This window comes from Neltuma alba, unplaced genomic scaffold (genome assembly GCF_004799145.2).
Source record: "Neltuma alba isolate B1F8T4 unplaced genomic scaffold, ASM479914v2 tig00004252_pilon, whole genome shotgun sequence".
NCBI classification, from domain to species: Eukaryota; Viridiplantae; Streptophyta; class Magnoliopsida; order Fabales; family Fabaceae; genus Neltuma; species Neltuma alba.
Window position 1 is genome coordinate 23,553 of NW_021633621.1, and position 17,622 is coordinate 41,174.

Consider the following 17,622-nt stretch of genomic DNA (forward strand, 5'->3'; position numbering starts at 1 on the left):
TTTTAAATTACGTGAATATGTCTCCAATCACAAGAACTAGTATGTCTTCAATCACGCTTACGATTCTACATTAATTTAACATAACTACTTCTCGTCAATGTTCCTTTACCATCAACTAGCTATATTCCCTCATACCAGGCTAAAAAAATTCAACATTCTCAAGATCATCAGGCATAGGACCTGACAAGTAACAAAACGTTAAATTGATACATGCACTTGCCATACTTTGCAGACAGGAATGTTTCCTCTTATTTTTACCACAAACGGTAGACAAATAACCAAACTATGTTGCCTATCATGTTAGATTACCAAAAAAAAAAAAGGGATGAAAATATATCCAAATAATTTTCAGGAAGAAACGTGTATCTACCTAGCTACTAGTACATTTGTTGACTATAAACTTGTGTTGTTAATGAAAAATGATAGAATTATTTATTTCACTGAACATAACTTTTGATAAATTTTTTGGTGGAATTTTCTTTATGCTTTTGGTTATACCAGAATTTTTTTTTTTTCAGCGGATATATTTTGTAAAGAGATATTGGTAACTTCTCCCAAGTGAAACACATTCACCGACCACAGCAGAAAATACCCTCTTGGCTGCTGGATATGCTTGCTCTTGAAGACTGAAGCTGACGGGTGACTATTCCCCTGTTGGTAAGCCTCTAGCAGCTCTTTACAATTCCTGTTGTTGATTAAACCAGAAGTTGATAAATCTTTAAGCAATTAGCATTCTTATCCAAACCTCTAAAAGTGACCAGAAAAAATCTACATTCAACCAATAGCAAAGAAAACGATGATGTGAATGGTTAACTTCGAATAGACAAGCTCTCCTATAGCACGTAAATACCAGCAAGATAGAGGAAGATAAAAATTCATTTAAAATGAAGCTAGAAGTCTCGCAGCCTTCAGACAAACTTCAGTGCTTTTGATTTCACTCCATCAGCATTCACATGAGGTTAAAACAACTTTGGGTGTGATAACCTATGCACTTAAAACCAAGTTCGCTAGCAATGAGGTCTCTCAATCTAACTTTACCATGCGAATAGACTTTTACTTCACAAAGTAGAACAGGAAAAATAGAACTAATCTATTAAAGTCAGCAGTGCCAAGTTTTCCTTATCTTCTTCCAAGGCCGTGATGAGGAAGTTCTCTCCAAAGTGGCATGCATGGTGTTCAAACTTCCAAAATCCAACCTAAACGCCAGCCATTCACCTTTCAGGCAGACAAATTAACTTAGCAGCTTTCACTGTGGGCCAGTTAGGTATTTTCAAAAGGCAAGAAGTGTCATTATGACATCATTGTCTTTCCACAAGTAGAGTTAGAGGATTCAGTGTCATGAAGGCTTTCATTAAGTTTTATAATACTAAAATATTTTGATTAGTTTCTTCCTTTTCTCCCTAGCTCTAATAATCACGTGCCTTTGATCTTGCCTCTAGTTTTAGTTCTTCTGAGAAAATCCATCAAATCTTTTAGGAGTTAGGTTACATCAATTGAACGGGTGATTTGTTTCCCCATTAAAGGAGTCAAACCCTCCTGTTTTAGTTGATGATGCATGCCATTACTGAGCAAGCATTCACTAAAATAATTTCCTTCACTTCTAAAACAAAATGACAGTAGTTTGATGAGCTTATTATGGATCAATGACGCCACCTATTCTTCTCATCATTCACTAAAACAAAGATGTCATTATTACCTATTCTAGTAAAATTGCCCGTCAAAGCCATTAACCATTGTCTATTAAGGCGTATTCTCAAAATATCGATATCTATAGTTGTGGCAAGAGGTGCATGATTTGGTAGTATTAATTTGTCCACTATTAGTAAATAAAATAATTTCCTTCAATTTTAAATCTCAAACAATTCAATTTATGGTCCATACACAAAGATTTAAGGTCATTTCTCCAATTTTCTCTCCATTTCTAAGTTCAAAGCCTTCGTTCTAGCTTCAACTTCTACTTTGCAAGATCTTTGACAATGTTAAGCTTGTTTCTTGGCAACTCTCAGAATGCTCACAGAGGAAATATCTTCTTACTAGTTGATGCCCATGAGGAGACCTGTTTTGCTTCTTGACATCAACGAAATTGATTTGGAGCTTTGAGGAAAAAAATCATGGTAACTAAATGTGTATTTGGTTGCTGGCATGTTCTCCAATTGAGATTTGAGTTGTGCTTTCTTTGAGATTGAAAGGAATAAGATATAGTAGGTTTGGACAATATATGTTTCCACATGTGGAAAAAAGAGGAAACCTAATCGTAGTTTCCTCATATGCTGACACTTTTTTTCACGAATTTATAGGATACCCCATGTACTAGCTAGTCTAAGTTTATCTCCCGGATAACTAATTTTTATGGTAAACTAAAATTTCTATATCAAACAACTTAAGATGCATTTTCTCATTGTAATTTAGAGAATGAAAATTGTGTATTTTATTGATACTTCGATTGGGTATTTATATACAATAGAGGAGCATAGGTATTAATGGCTCATTACTATAAAATTATATCATATCATATCCTATATACTAATTACAGGATATTTACATATCTTATAATATCTCCTATAATATCTCTACACTCCCCCTCAAGTTGGAGCATAGATGTCAATCATGCCCAACTTGTTACAAAGATATTCAACTCGAACCCCATTGAGAGCTTTGGTGAGAAGATCACCCAACTGGTCGCTGGATCTTACATGTCCTGTAGAGATGAAGTTTTCCTTGAGCTTGTATCGGACGAAATGACAGTCAATCTCAATATGTTTCGTTCGTTCATGAAAGATCGAATTCAAAGCTATGTGTAGGGCTGCTTTATTATCACACCACAGCTTTGCTGGTAACGAGGTTTTAAGACCAACCTCTTTTAGTAGCTGGTATATCCAAACTATCTCACATACAGATTGCGCCATGGCTATGTATTCCGCTTCTGCACTCGATCGTGACACTACATTCTGTTTTTTGCTTTTCCAGGACACCAAGTTGCCTCCTACAAAAACACAGTATCTTGTAGTAGATCGTCTCGTGGCTTTCGACCCACCATGATCAGCATCACAAAAGCACTCAATGTCTGTGTGACCATGATTCTTGTACAATATCCCCCAACCCGGGGATCCCTTCAAGTAGTGTAACACATGCTCTAAGGCTTCCCATTGTCGGACAGTTGGCACAACCATAAATTGGCTAAGGACACTTACTGGATAGGTGATATCAGGACGGGTTACTGTAAGGTAATTCAACTTCCCAATCAGTCTCCTATACCTCTCTGGATTTTGAAATGGCTTGCTCTTAGCAGCCTCATCAGGATTTTCACATGGTATGCTCCCATCAGCATCAAGCAGAGGATTATAGACCATAGGGAAGCTAGTCGGGGCAGCCCCTAGTTTCCCAGTTTCTTTCAGCAGATCAAGAACATACTTTCTTTGAGTCAATAAGATGCCTTTCTTGCTCCTCATGACTTTAATTCCCAGAAAATACTTCAATGAACCCAGATCCTTTGTTTGGAAATGTGAGTTAAGGAACGATTTGAGAGATGAGATCATCGAGGCATTGTTTCCTGTAATCACAATGTCATCGACATATACAACCAGTAGGATCATGCCAGTACTTGTTTGCTGATAGAACACAGAATGATCACACTTACTCTGGTGCAGGCCAAAGTTCTTCACAACAGTACTAAATATGTCAAACCATGCCCAAGGACTTTGCTTTAAGCCATAGAGTGATTTCTTAAGGCGACACACCTTCCCACGCTCCCCCTGAGCAACAAAACCTGGTGGTTGCTCCATATACACTTCTTCAAGGAGATCACCGTTCAAGAATGCATTTTTGATATCTAATTGATGGAGATCCCAACTATAGGTAGCGGCCATGGAGATGAACAGACGAACAGAAGAGAGCTTGGCCACGGGGGAAAAAGTCTCAAAGTAGTCAATACCATACTTTTAAGCATAGCCTTTTGTGACAAGGCGAGCCTTGAGGCGTTCAAGTGTACCATCCGCCTTAACTTTAGGGGTCAACACCCATTTACACCCAATAGCTTTCTTTCCTGCTGGTAAATCTACTAAGGTCCATGTGCCAGCACAATGAAGGGCCGCCATCTCTTCTTCCATAGCAGTACACCAACCCGGGTGGGACAAGGCTTCATGAAGGGACTTAGGTACTGAAATAGTATCTAAAGAGGCAACAAAGGCACGAGAAACAGAGGGGAGGTGGTTACATGAAACAAAAGAAGAAATAGGATGGGTACAAGTACGTTTACCTTTGCGAAGGGCAATGGGCAAATCAAGGGAGGGATCTGGATTTGGAACAGGAGGTGTCTCAGAGTCAATTGAGGGATCGACATCTAGACCTGGAGCAAGGTCAGGCTCAGGGTGCATGATGCTTGCTGCAGGATCAGATGACGAAGCAGATAATGGTAGAGCAGAATGTGGCGCAACAGTAGTAGTAGTTTCCTTCAAACGTCTGGAGTAGACCCGAGACAAAGGTGGTTGACCAGGTGCCAATACGAGAGTTGGTGCTGGTGGTAAGCTTGGACTAACAGAATATACCAGAAAGGTATCCTCCTCCGCTGGTGGAGAAGGTAAAGCGAAAGCATTAGATGCAAAGTAGGCAACGGATTCCTGAAAAGTGACATCGGCTGAAACCAGATAACGATTCAAAGTAGGAGAAAAACATCGATAACCCTTTTGAACTCGAGAGTAGCCAAGAAAGACACATTTAAGAGACTTGGGGTCCAATTTGGAGACCGTGGGACGCACATCCCGAACAAAAACACAGCCAAAGATCTTAGGATCAATAGGGAACAAAGCTTTGGAAGGAAAGAGAGTGGTGTAGGGAATGTTACCATCAAGGACAGAAGAGGGCATGCGATTAATAAGAAAGCAAGCTGTGGAGACCGCATCTGCCCAGAATGGTTTTGGAACCTGCATTTGAAATAAAAGTCCACGGGCCACTTCTAATAAGTGACGATTTTTTCTTTCGGCCACACCATTCTGAGCCGGTGTATCCACACAAGAAGATTGATGAAGAATGCCATGTTGAAGCATAAAAGAGCGAAAGGATTCAGAAACATATTCTTTAGCATTATCACTGCGCAAGGTGTGGACAAGCGTATTGAATTGAGTTTTAATTTCGGCAACAAAAGTACAAAAGTGAGAGAAAAGCTCAGAACGATTTTTCATTAAATATAACCAAGTGGTATAGGAATAATCATCAACAAATGTGACAAAATATTTAAAACCACCTTTGGACTCAACTGGACACGGACCCCAAATATCGGAGTGCACTAACTCAAAAGGGGACAAAGCCCGTTTATTGACTCTAGACACTAACGGTAGACGATGATGTTTAGCAAATTGACACGACTCACAATCTAAAGATGACAAATGATGAAACTGAGGATAAACCTTTTTTTAAAGAGGATAAAAATAAATGACCCAAACGACAATGTGCTTCAAATGGAGTGACACCACCAGTACAAGCCACCGCACGAGACCCCTGATCATTAAGGAAGTAATGCCCGCCAGATTTGTAGCCCCTACCAATAATCTTCTTCGTCAAAAAATCCTGTATCAAGCAATGGTCAGGAAAAAGTAAGACCCAACAATTTAATTGGCGAGTAAGCTTGCTAGGGGACAAAAGGTTAAAAGCAAGATTCGGGACATTGAGTACAGATTTTAAATGAATAGAAGGAGTAGGTTTAACAGTGCCAGATCCAAGGACACGAGAGTGGGAACCATCCGCAATGGTGATAGCAGAAGGGTTAGCATAAGAATTATAGCTAGAGAAGAGATGACGGTTACCTGTCATGTGATCAGTAGCACCAGAGTCTATGATCCATTTGGAGGAAGAAGAGACAAGAGCAGTAGCCTCATTACCTGTTGCACTAGCAGTGCTCACGGGGGGATTTGCAGATTTCAATTGAGCATACTCGGCAGCTGAGATAGTAACCATGTCACTGGCTGTTGTGGCCACATGGGCAGAGCTCTGTCGTTGTTATTTGTTTTGCAGCTTCCGACATGTGCGTTTAGTATGTCCCGGTTCCTTGCAGTAGTAACATATCACTTCCTTGGGCTCCTGATTACCACCTCCTGGTTTCGGACCACTACGACTAGGGAGCCCTCGATTGTCATTCTGGCCTCAACTGAGTAATGCACTAGTAGGTGTAATGGGAGCTGAGGAAGGGTTTTGTTCAGTTCTCAGTACACAAGAGAAAGCTTCTTCAAGAGAGGGGATTTCAGCTCCAGACAAAATTTGTGATCGAGCAGCCGCATATTGAGATGGCAGTGCAGTCAAAAAACTCATGGTGGCCATCTGCTCGCGATGAGACACATTAACTTTCCTGTCATCAAAAATAGGCATAAGAACATTGAGCTCTTCATAGGTGCTTTTAAATCCATAAAGAAGTTTGTGAGGGAACGATCAACTGGCATCTCGGACCGATAGAATGATCTGCAGACCTCGTAAATACGAGAGATATTGTTCTTTCCTGAGTATAAGAGTGCCAAATAATCCATTAGCTCTTTAACAAATTCACAATGAGTAATAGAAGGTATGATCTCACTGTCAATAGAGGTACGAAGTTGTAATAGAAGCCGTGCATCATCTCTTAACCATGACTTGCGAGAGGCATCTTTTTCATCAGAAGGATTGTCAGTCAAGTGATCTTCCTTCTCAATGCTCCGAAAATAAATATGAATAGTCTTACTCCAATCCAGATAATTTTTCCAAGTTAGTTTGTGTTCAGTAATCTTAGTGACTACTGGAACCACCTCAAGAACAACAGACTTGTTATCACCCATTAGGATAATAATTATCACAACAATACTAATCAGCCAAGTGGATCACACTAGGGACCACAGAATAAAAAGTAGATCAGAATTCTACAAACCAGAGTGCTAACGCTTTCTCAGGAAGCCAAAAGTGCTCTGAATCACAACAAACAATGGGACCCAGGAAGTAGAAGCAGCAGGGATGGGTCGGAAAACAACAGACGATGCCAAAAAACGAGAGACGACGCCGAAAAACGCTGCAAAACGCGACAGCGCGTGAACAGTGCACGCGCAGCGGTGACGACGCGTGAGGGCCACATACTGCTCAGACGACGACGAGACTCCGGTGGTTGGCCGATCGGAACCCTGCGACCTCCTCTGACCGGCGCGTGTGCACTGTAGAGGCGGGAAAACGGACCGCTGTGGTAGTCGTGTGAACAGTGCAGGGACGCTGGTGAACAGTGCACGGACGCTGGAGGCCAGAAAAAATGTTTCTTTTAACCCTAGTAAACTGGCTCTGATGCCATGTAATTTAGAGAATGAAAATTGTGTATTTTATTGATATTTCGATTAGGTATTTATATACAATAGAGGAGCCTAGGTATTAATGGCTCATTACTATGAAATCATATTATATCATATCCTATATATTAATTACAGGATATTTACATATCTTATAATATCTCCTATAATATCTCTACACTCATAATGATGAGTTTTGATTCCATTACAAAAAGCGTGAGGCTTGATGATCATAATGACCAACAGAATAAAAAATTTGAGATGTTAAAGACACCAAATTATATAGAGATGTGAAATCAATATTATAGAGTCAATTATTATGAAGAGCTAATCTCACCTTCATGTTAAAGGACCTCACCAATCTATAGTGGTGTTAAAAGATATGTCTCTTAAGATTTATTTCAAATATGTAGCAAGCATTTACAGATGTGCATGTTTCTCTTTAGTTAAATCCATTGCCATCCTGACTCACTCCACCAAGATGGAAAAAGGAAACATAATTGGTATTATAGGCCCCAGCTAACATTTACAATAAGAAACTGAACTAAAAGGACAACAATAAGATCAAGCTTAATTTGTCAGCTTTTCATATTGATTACACACTTTTACCATAATCACAAATATTCACAAGGAAATTCACTCCTGCAAACACCAAAGTCATTCTCCGCTTGAGGATATTGATTTATTTCTCGTTATTGGAACCCTATTGATGGACTGTGAGCAAAATTTTCCATAATTAGAATGCGATAGAAATAAGAGCAATAGATAAAGTATTATTTACCCCCAATCCCCATCCCTAATATAAGATAAAGTATTTAGTTTGAATTGAACAATAAATTAGATGTCATACTAAGGACCAGAAGTAGTATAAAAAAATATTTAGATTCATAACAACTATTTAACTTGAAAAAAGTAATAACAGAAGCTATGCAAATCATATAAGCTCGAGGCAAGTTATATTGATAACCAAATAAAATAGAAAAGCCTTGGTTAGAAAAGTTGCCTCTTGCAGACTAGCGCTTTATGTTTATGCTGTGTAGCCATAGCATAAAAACTGCGTTCAAGTTATAACATAAACTAAATACTCTTGTTAATAAATGGCACTTTAAAAAAAAAAAAAAAACCTGTTGGAACTTCTGAACCAGTAGAAAGATTTGCAAGGTTACTGGTACAGTCACTTGTTCCACTTGCATCATCATTAGCCATTGTTGCTTCAGAAGTTGAACCATCACCTTTCTGCATACAAGAGATTTCTTCTTCAAATACCAATTAATTATTCATAGTTATGCTGCTTTGGATTACCAAGAGCACATATAATATATGATGAAAAGAGAAAATCGAATAAGAGCTTATTTACTTTAAAGTATTGCATTCTGAGACAGTTAGACAGGGAGAAAAAAAAAGGAACATTGACAGAGGTTAGGTATATGTAGAATAGACACAAATATTGATTTGAAAGAAGACAAGCATGACAAAATCCAGCTCACAGCCCAAAAGCCTAATGACAACATGACTTTTGGGTACAGAAGAAATGCAGGGGCTTCAGATCCTAAAGGGCTAAAACTACAAACACTAATACACGATTGACAAAACTAGAACAACTAATAAATAATGAAAGGATAAGGCCAGCAACAGGTAGTAAGTTGATATCTAAATGGGCTTCATGAATTCCTATGCTCGAAAACGTTTATAGTGTTATATGAAAAACTCTGTTTAGAAACAAGTAATGCATGCTGGGAAATGTCTATCTTCTAGTCACACAGAGCGTATAACCATATATTACCAAAGGAGAAACAATAAATTCTTCCTTTCTTGTATGACAAACATTCTAACATATTGATGGAAGTTCTCCAAGGACAAGATAGGTTAAGTTGCATAGCATGCTTATTTCAATTTGAGCAAACTTAGGACTATTACCTCTCCTAAAGCTAACATGTCGTGTTGTGTTTTCTCTTCAAATAACCAGAATGTATTTACTAAGGTCTCAAGCCAAGGATCAGTTTCCTGTTAAAAATGACGAGTATCAACTTTGGACTGAATAGTTTTTTGTGTGCGCATGTCATTGACAATGCAAATTCCCATAGCCCTGCGAACAAGTAAGTAATATATGTTACCATGTATAATTTCCTACTGAACTATTTGTATTATTATTACCTCAATCAACCCAATATTTGCTGTTCTCAGTGTAGCACAGGATAAAGGTTCTGGTTCCTGACCACTTGTACTTGCATAATTGGTTGGAGTACATTTTCCCAAATTGGGTGTCAGTAGTCCCTCTTCATGTGATGATAGTGAGAAAGCTAGGGGCGCTTTACCCCTTTCCTGCACAAAAGTAAGTAATATAATACTTAAAATAGAAAACAAGTGCACAAGTGTAAACTTTCACAAAGCAAGCAGATAATATTAGAGCTCAAGGAACATGAATTATTACATGTGAGGCTGACGACTTGCTCACGTTGCTCATTGTTGCTGCGAAATTGTAACAAATTAAAACTAAAAAGCAAAAGACAATAAAATAGAAGTAAATACCTTTTCTTGAATATATATGACCATTATTATTGACAGGATTCTTGCTAGCACATTTGTATTAGCATATGCAAGGAGTTTCTCAAATATGTGTGTGTGTGTGTGTGTGTGTGTGAGTGTGTGTGTGAGCGTGTGCGTGTGCGTGTACGTGTGCGTGTGTGTGTGTGTGCCTGCAATATCACAACATCCGACCCTTTTATTGTTCATAGCAAAGCATCTCAGCAAACTGGAGATAAAATAATCAAAATTTGCGTAAAGTAACCAATGCATGAAAAGTGAATGAAGGTGTGCAAAGTAACAAGACTCCAGTGATTAGGTACCAAATCCAGAATGGGGTAAAATTGCATATATTTTACTCCAACAAATTTGAAATGCCATGATATAGTTAATGAGGTGCTCCAAGAAACGTACCAGAAGCACAGTCAACCAGCAACTGCTCGTTTATTTCTGAATGCATGGGAAATTGTCCTGATTGAGAATCAATTTGTGCTTGTGTGCCTCCTACGCTTGGATTTTCCTGTAACTAAACCGAAGAAGAGTCTTGTTTCTAGACATTATTGCACTTGTAAAAAGTCAACTTTATCTGTTCCAAACCAAGCCATATGTAGAGGGAGATTTCTCATGAGTACTCACTCCTTGGTTCAGCCATTCTCTGAAGGAGGCAAAGTCACAGCTCACCGTCCACCACTCAAGCAAAAATCCTTCCGGTACATCTACTGCTGCGAAAAATAGACCATATTTTCAAGTCAAGAAATTTTCAGTCACCTGAAGATGTATAGTTCTGAACATAATTCAAGAATACAAAAGTGGAGAACTAATGTATTAGTGTTTTATATTATAATTAATAATAGTATGCCTCTGAATGTGGAATTTTACATTGGCGTCAACCCTATTTAGTACTCTGCACAAGAGTCCTGACGGAGCAGTCTACAAAGGAAATTAAAGAACAAGTGGCACACAAATATATGCTAGAGATGTACTATAGAGCCAAAGAAATTTCGAAAGATTTGTAAAGCTAACATGCTAGAGCTGTCCAACGTCCAATGTCTGGTGTCTAGAGTAATTACCTCCAACCCCAATTTTTCATCTTTTGACGCTAGCACTGTCTAGCGAATTCTTGGAACAGTTACCACAATAGTAATGACTTCAGATGCTGAGTGTCCTAAACACTGGCAACCGTCCATCTAGGGGTGCAAATGTATTGACTCCCATAAATTTATTGGGCTTACGTTTGTTCAGCTCACAGCCTCACACAACTACCCTCCAATTTTTACGTCCATATCAACGAAAAAGAAATCATTTTACCCTCTGCCCAAACACTCAACCACCAATCCACCCGAGTCTTAGCTGCAAGAAATTGAATTCAAGGGAAAGGGAAGTAATTGCGTGTCACAACCTTGGCAACCTTCCAATCAATTAAATGCATGCATATCACAATAATTACATATACGTAATCATTTGAGTGAAACCGACTCTCTATAATGATTATATCATTTTCTACAATCAGGGAAATCAGGGTATCACGACTATACGTGGAGGAACCAAACCACTACAGATACATTCATTTACCTGGTGGAACATTCGGATCAACTTCAAGATTAGCCTCATTCTTGAAAGTTTTGGCAAGTTCTGGCAAATTTTTCTTCATGAAATAGTCATGAAGGTAACGATCCAACCTTCAAAATCCCAGAAGAAATAACTTGTAAGACAAGGGAAAACAAATCAGCGATTCTCCAGTGATCTAAAACAGTAGAAACGACAGCCAAAAAGAGACAGAAGATCAAGAGTACATTCGGCGAGCATCGAAATCTGCCATGAGGACTGCGAATTTCCGAACCCAGAAGCAGAGAGAAAAGTCTCAGGAGAAGAAGAAATAGAGAAGAAGGCGATTATGCGAGAGAAGAGTAAATGAAGAACACGAAACGCTTATAGATTTTGAAGGGAGAGAGACGGGTGGAGCAATAAGGAGAGTGAAAAGTGGAGGTGCATGGCTTCATGCAGCCAAACGAAGTTATGGATTTGAGTCAGCAACGGCGGTTGTCTTCTTACACAGTCAGCGTTGAACTCCACGTGTCAATTTTTGCTTACTTCATCCTCACGATTGTGGGGTTGATGGGTGAGCATTAAACACTGAATATAAAAATATTTTTCCAAAATTAAATATTATCTTCCTCCTGTGAATGAAATTAGATGAGGGTTCATGCACTCTCTTTGAATAGTAATGGTTACAAATAAAAATAAATATGGTGAAATTAAGTACATTTAATCTTTGAATTTTAGTCTAAGGAAAAGTAAAGTGCATTAAATAATTATTTATATGTTCTAACTTCTCTTATCTTTTGTACATTGAATTTGTATTTTCTAAGTTGGTTGGGTGTATTTTAAATTCATACATTGTATAATAATGTACCTATAATGTTGTGTAATTCATTGGACTTTGAAGACATTTATTGCTTCCTCCACTCTTAAATATTGGACTGAGATAGATAAATTATTTATAGAAGTTAAAAAAATAGTTAAATTAATTATTAATAATAAGATTTGTGTTAATTTTTAATAATCATTACCATTATTAATTATTAATAGAATTTTCCTTTAATATATGCAATTAAAAGGGAAAAAAGATTATATAATTTAAAAAATAAATTAAATTAAAATCTTATAATTAAAATAAAAACAAATTCTTCAATTAGATCTTATAAATTTCTCCATATTAATTTTTTCACTCGAAGATCGTGGTGATTTAAAATTCTTCTACAAGTTCGATGCACCGAATTGAAAATAATTTTATATGTGAAAAAATAAAAATGCCTTAACAGCCGAAAATTAAATATATCAAAAGTAAACGCAACATATCACAATCAAACATTGCCTTACACCTTGTCAAAATTAAGTACGTAGTTATCACTTGTCACACCTTTATTTGTCAATTTTTTAAGTGCCTTTAGTGATTAGACATGGGTTTAATTAGATTCACAAGCGCTGTTCATCTTTTAACAAGCTGACATCGTGAAATGAACCTGCAAATGTTTGGTATGTTATGCTTTCACAGGTTTTATAAAACAGCTTTGCAAATGCAAGTCGTGCACCATAATTTACAATAATTCTATTGATATATATATACTCCTCCGATTCTAAATATAAAACCTTTATATTTAGGATCAGAGGAGTATTTTTTTTTGCTAAAGTGTAGGTATCGTTCTATTGGAGACAATCCTATTCGAAGTACTGTCAGACACTAAATGTAAGCACCTTTCCCAACAGTGATTCGAACCTTGGTTTGCTACGTTGTGAGGGACTAGCCCCTTCCGTTAAACTCAATTCTTGTTGGTTAATTCTATTGATATTGATAACTGGGTTTTGACAAATTAATATCGAACATGTCATATTTAATTATAAAGTAAATTTCAATTCAAGTTATAAAGTAAATTTCAAGTTATCACTTAAAAGTGAGGAGTGTAAAAATTAAGATCGTCATTACTTTCAAAATTTTAGTGCTAGATCTGTTCAATTTAATTTTAAGATTGTGCATTAACTTTAAAGGTTTTGATATTATTTCATGAATAAGACATAAGTCACGTAACAATTAAGATTGTTATTTACTTATTAGAATATATAATAAGAGATGCATGAAACAGTACTGATATTGAATCTGTTCATGCACAGGCAGAAAATCACTCGCACAAAGTAGATAATTCATTTGATTGATTCATCTATACACATTTAAATCGCAACCAATCATATTATTGTATTTACTTTTTTTTTTTTTTCCATAGCAAGTTAACAACAGCCAACAGCTTCACATAATCCACGCCAGCCATATCAACCTCTCCTAAACACAATACATTTAGATTACATGCCAATCACATATTTATATTTTTGCAAATTATATTGTACATTAAATGTGAATATCTTTTTTCAGTAAAAATTTAAATATTGATTCGTCATGTCATAAAAAATTAGTTCTTTCTATTAGATTTAACTCCAATAATAAAAACATAATTAATTCTAATATTATCAATTTTAATTTTGTGCACGTCAAACACAACAGATTATTTTTAATTTCATTAATTATAGAAATAATCTTTAAAAAAAACAAGACTGCTGGATTTTAAAATTTCAAATAAGTATTGGTTACTACATTCGTAAAAAAAACTAAACTTAAAAAGCAAATAATAATATATTTTTATAGTAATTTTTGATTTAAAATTTTAAAATTTAACAGTTATTTTTTAAAAAAAAATTTCAAATTATTTACGTGGTTAATAAAAAGGAGTACAAGCCATCCACGACTTCCCTTCGCGCGCTTATTCTTCATGCCAACTCAACGTCAATGAGGACCAGCCACGTCAAGTATTCGACGGGCCATTAGACACCGTCCAAACAAAAAAAAGGCTATACTAACGACGTCATAGCACGTGGCGTCTTTTGATTGCCGAAGCACGAAACGCATAAACTCGAAGTCGAACTTTGCATTTTGTGACGATCATGAGCCGCGAAAAATTCAGGTTTTTATATTTTTTTAATACTTTTGAACAAGATTTAAATATAGCTTAGCGTCCGCATCTCCAGAAGCTTCTGCAAGGTCACATCTCCTTTTGTTAAGCCTTTCCTTTCTTCTTTCCGGGCTAAAATTGCTCCTCCTTGAGAATTGAGGGACTGAGAGATCTTGCATTAACTAACAAAATCTGTTGGAAGAGGATTTTCATCATCTGCTTCTAAGGTGTGCTTCAAATTCATTCTGTTATGGACGTGAACGATTTTTTTTCTGTATTGCCTTTTCAATTCATGGGAATTCTGCTTGCTTATCTGGCTATAAATCTCTTTTTTTTTAAGGTATTTGCATTGGTATTCTAGTTAGCATATGTTTTTAAATTTTAGACTTGGAATTTTTGGCGGAGGTGATATGCCTTTTAATGTACCTGGGTTGAGTTTGCTTGTATCAAGTTTTTGTATAAGCGTTCGAGATTTGAGAGGGTCTGGGTCTGCGTTTTCCGAGGGAGATATGACAAAGGTATAGTGTCGGATTTTGTGGACTTCTTGTGTGGTGACTTGTATTCATAAACTGGAAGGGGCCGTAAGCCGTGGCAAATTTTATTCATCTAGAAAAATGGATCTTAAAAAACCGAGTCGGGTAGATGTAGTATTATTTGTTTCATGAAACAGGAAGAAACTGCTAGCCTGTAACTGATGTCTCAGTTAAAATAGTTGGCTTTGAAGCACATTTAAATTTTGAGTAAAGAGCAAATCAGTTGGTTGAAATATTTATTTGTAAAGTTTTGTAATTGAGAATTGCCAAGCTTAAGTGAAGTTGATTGAAAACTGGTCTTTGGCTGTTTCAAATAAGTATGCTGGAAACTGGTGATGCTTTTACATGTTGGGTCAATTAGAAAGTTAAAAGATTATATGCTGATGTTTGATTGAAATTGTATCATTAATTTTTTGGTACAGTAATGTCAGTTTCTCGTTGGAGTGTGGTATTTTATGTTTTTGGGCTCTTCTCATTTTTTTACTGATTTATTGATGTGTGGGTTTGTTTGATTCTTAAATCTGTATGTGGTCTGATTTGTTGCAGATGTCTTACTCCAGAAGATCAAGGTTAGATCACAAAATAGTTTAATTTTGTGCGTATTTTAAGTGGTGAAGATTTTTTTCCCTAAAGGTATTCTGTGTACTTCATAGGTATTCTCAATCACCTCTGTACAAGCGGTATGGTAGGTCTGTTTCCAGGTCTCTGTCAAGGTCAAGATCTAGGAGCTTTTCAAGGTAGACTCCCCCCCCCCCCTTTTTCCTGAGTTCTTTCCTGTCATGGACTTTTTTTTTCTTCACTTATTTTCTTGCTTCAGATGTTTTATTTTCCGTTCATATCTAATCTGTTATTTTCTGATACAGGAGCCCATCAAGAGATGCGGAGAATCCTGGCAACAATTTGTATGTGACAGGGTTGTCTCCTCGGATTACCAAGAGAGAGTTGGAGAAGCATTTTGCAAGCGAGGGAAAAGTATGCTGATTTTCTCTTACATTATGGTCATTGATGTCGTTTTTCTGGACTAACTATTGTTTGTTTAATTTCCTCTCTTTGAATTGAGAGATTTTGTGTCAATTTGTCATTCTTTTTTATGCCATTCTTGTGTTGCTTACTTTAGGTGATAGACGTTCACCTGGTTGCTGATCCATGGACAAGAGAATCACGAGGGTTTGGATTTGTGACAATGGAAACTGTTGAGGAGGCTGACCGATGTGTTAAGTATCTGAATTCGTCTGTACTGGAAGGGCGTGTCATCACAGTAGAAAAGGTATACTTTTTTAAACGTAATTTGGTTCTGAATAGTATATCTGTTCACTGTTGATTCAATTCATCTCGCCATGATTTTGCATGAGATATATGGATTAGTTGCTCATAGTTCTTTGTGAGATTTGAAAGCTTTTTGCTTCTTTCCCTGTGAAGTTTCCGCGGCAGCAGGTTAGCTGTGTGTAGCAGCTCTTCATCAAACTCTCAAATCACCACTAAACATACAAACCAAACACATCAACAAGTATCAGACCATTGGGGTTGTATGCCCTGCACATTTCTCTCTCTTTTCTTACCATTTTATGCTTGAATATGGTGTTTCGATAATTGTTATTCTTCTAACCGCTTGTGTAGTATTTGATTTTACCATTTACCATACGAAGTATATAGTTTTTAAGGCCTCATGCCGTTATTTACAATCATTACAGGCTAGAAGAGGTCGGGGTCGAACCCCAACACCTGGGAGGTATCTTGGGCTAAGGACTGTTCGAGGCAAGCATTTCATCTTCATTCTTTCTTTTTGTGTGATTATACTGGCATGCTCATTCATCTTTAACATCCCATGTGATTTTCATGCAGTGCGTCGTCATCGATCTTCAAGCTATTCTCCTCGCCGCTCCTCAAGTTATTCTCCTTACGGAAGAAGCTATAGTCGATCACCATATTCTTCTGATCGCAGCAGGAGTCGTTCTTATTCTCCTTATCGCAGTCGACGGAGGTCTTGCTCCCCATATTATTATAGTCGGGATAGATCATATTCTCCTTATTATCGCCGAAGATCCTATTCTCCTTATTATCGTCACAGGTCATGCTCTCGATTCTGCTCACCATACAGCAGGTCACCTGTCAGAAGGCGCGATAGATCATACTCTCCTTATGACTCGCCTGACGATCGCTACTACAGAAGATACCGTTATAGGTCCATTTCCCCAAGTGCCTCCCCAAGGCCAAGGAGAAGCTCGAGGTGGTATTCTCGCAGTGTCTCTCCTGTGAAGAGGAGGAGCTTAAGGAGGAGCTATTCTCGGAGTCTGTCCCCTAGGCCAAGGAGGAGTTCACGAAGGAGGAGCTATTCTCCAAGTCTGTCCCCAAGACCAAGGAGGAGCTCACGAAGGAGCTATTCTCGCAGCATTTCTCCCAGACCAAGAGGCAGTAGAAGGGTTTCTTCTAAACGTTATAGAAGCTACTCAAGAAGTCCAAGTGTGAGTGCAAGTTCAAGATCGGTATCAAGGTCTTCTACTCCTGGATCAGCGTCTCCTTGAAATTTGCTGGTTCTGTTTTGGCTTTGCCTTTATATTCCTAGTTATTATTGGTGGGGACCAGATATGTGGTAGTGTATTTGATTTTTTTAGCTGTGTAAGGATTAGTCTCAGTAGACAGTATTCCATCGTTTATCATATTAAATAAATAATAATATTAATGGTGGCAAAGAAGTGACCAATGTTGGTGGCTCCTTCTTCCCTATTAGAGGCTCAGCGTGATCTCTCTAAAATTCCAGCATTTTGTTTTGTAACATGT

General features: G+C 37.4%; 1 protein-coding gene across 2 annotated transcripts; it reads left to right on the forward strand.

The window, feature by feature from the left end:
• The first annotated feature begins 3,140 nt into the window (after positions 1 to 3,140).
• On the forward strand, positions 3,141 to 17,534 carry LOC114744059 (serine/arginine-rich splicing factor SR45a-like). Of its 2 annotated transcripts, none has more exons than XM_028932248.1 (7): positions 3,141 to 3,224; positions 15,391 to 15,413; positions 15,498 to 15,581; positions 15,708 to 15,816; positions 15,962 to 16,111; positions 16,536 to 16,599; positions 16,687 to 17,534. In XM_028932248.1, exons 2-7 carry the CDS (start codon positions 15,391 to 15,393, stop codon positions 17,364 to 17,366), a joined length of 1,110 nt encoding a protein of 369 aa, XP_028788081.1. In that variant the 5' UTR covers positions 3,141 to 3,224; the 3' UTR covers positions 17,367 to 17,534. The 2 variants fall into 2 exon arrangements, with proteins under 2 accessions (XP_028788081.1, XP_028788080.1); XM_028932247.1 differs by lacking the exon at positions 3,141 to 3,224 and adding an exon at positions 14,425 to 14,538.
• The last annotated feature ends 88 nt before the right edge of the window (positions 17,535 to 17,622 follow it).

Excerpts from the sequence above, each read along its gene's own strand:
- LOC114744059 (XM_028932248.1), top strand. The coding sequence starts at position 15,391 with ATGTCTTACTCCAGAAGATCAAG. Across the intron at positions 15,582-15,707 it reads AGATCTAGGAGCTTTTCAAG|GAGCCCATCAAGAGATGCGG; the intron begins GTAGACTCCCCC and ends TTTCTGATACAG. Across the intron at positions 15,817-15,961 it reads ATTTTGCAAGCGAGGGAAAA|GTGATAGACGTTCACCTGGT; the intron begins GTATGCTGATTT and ends TGCTTACTTTAG.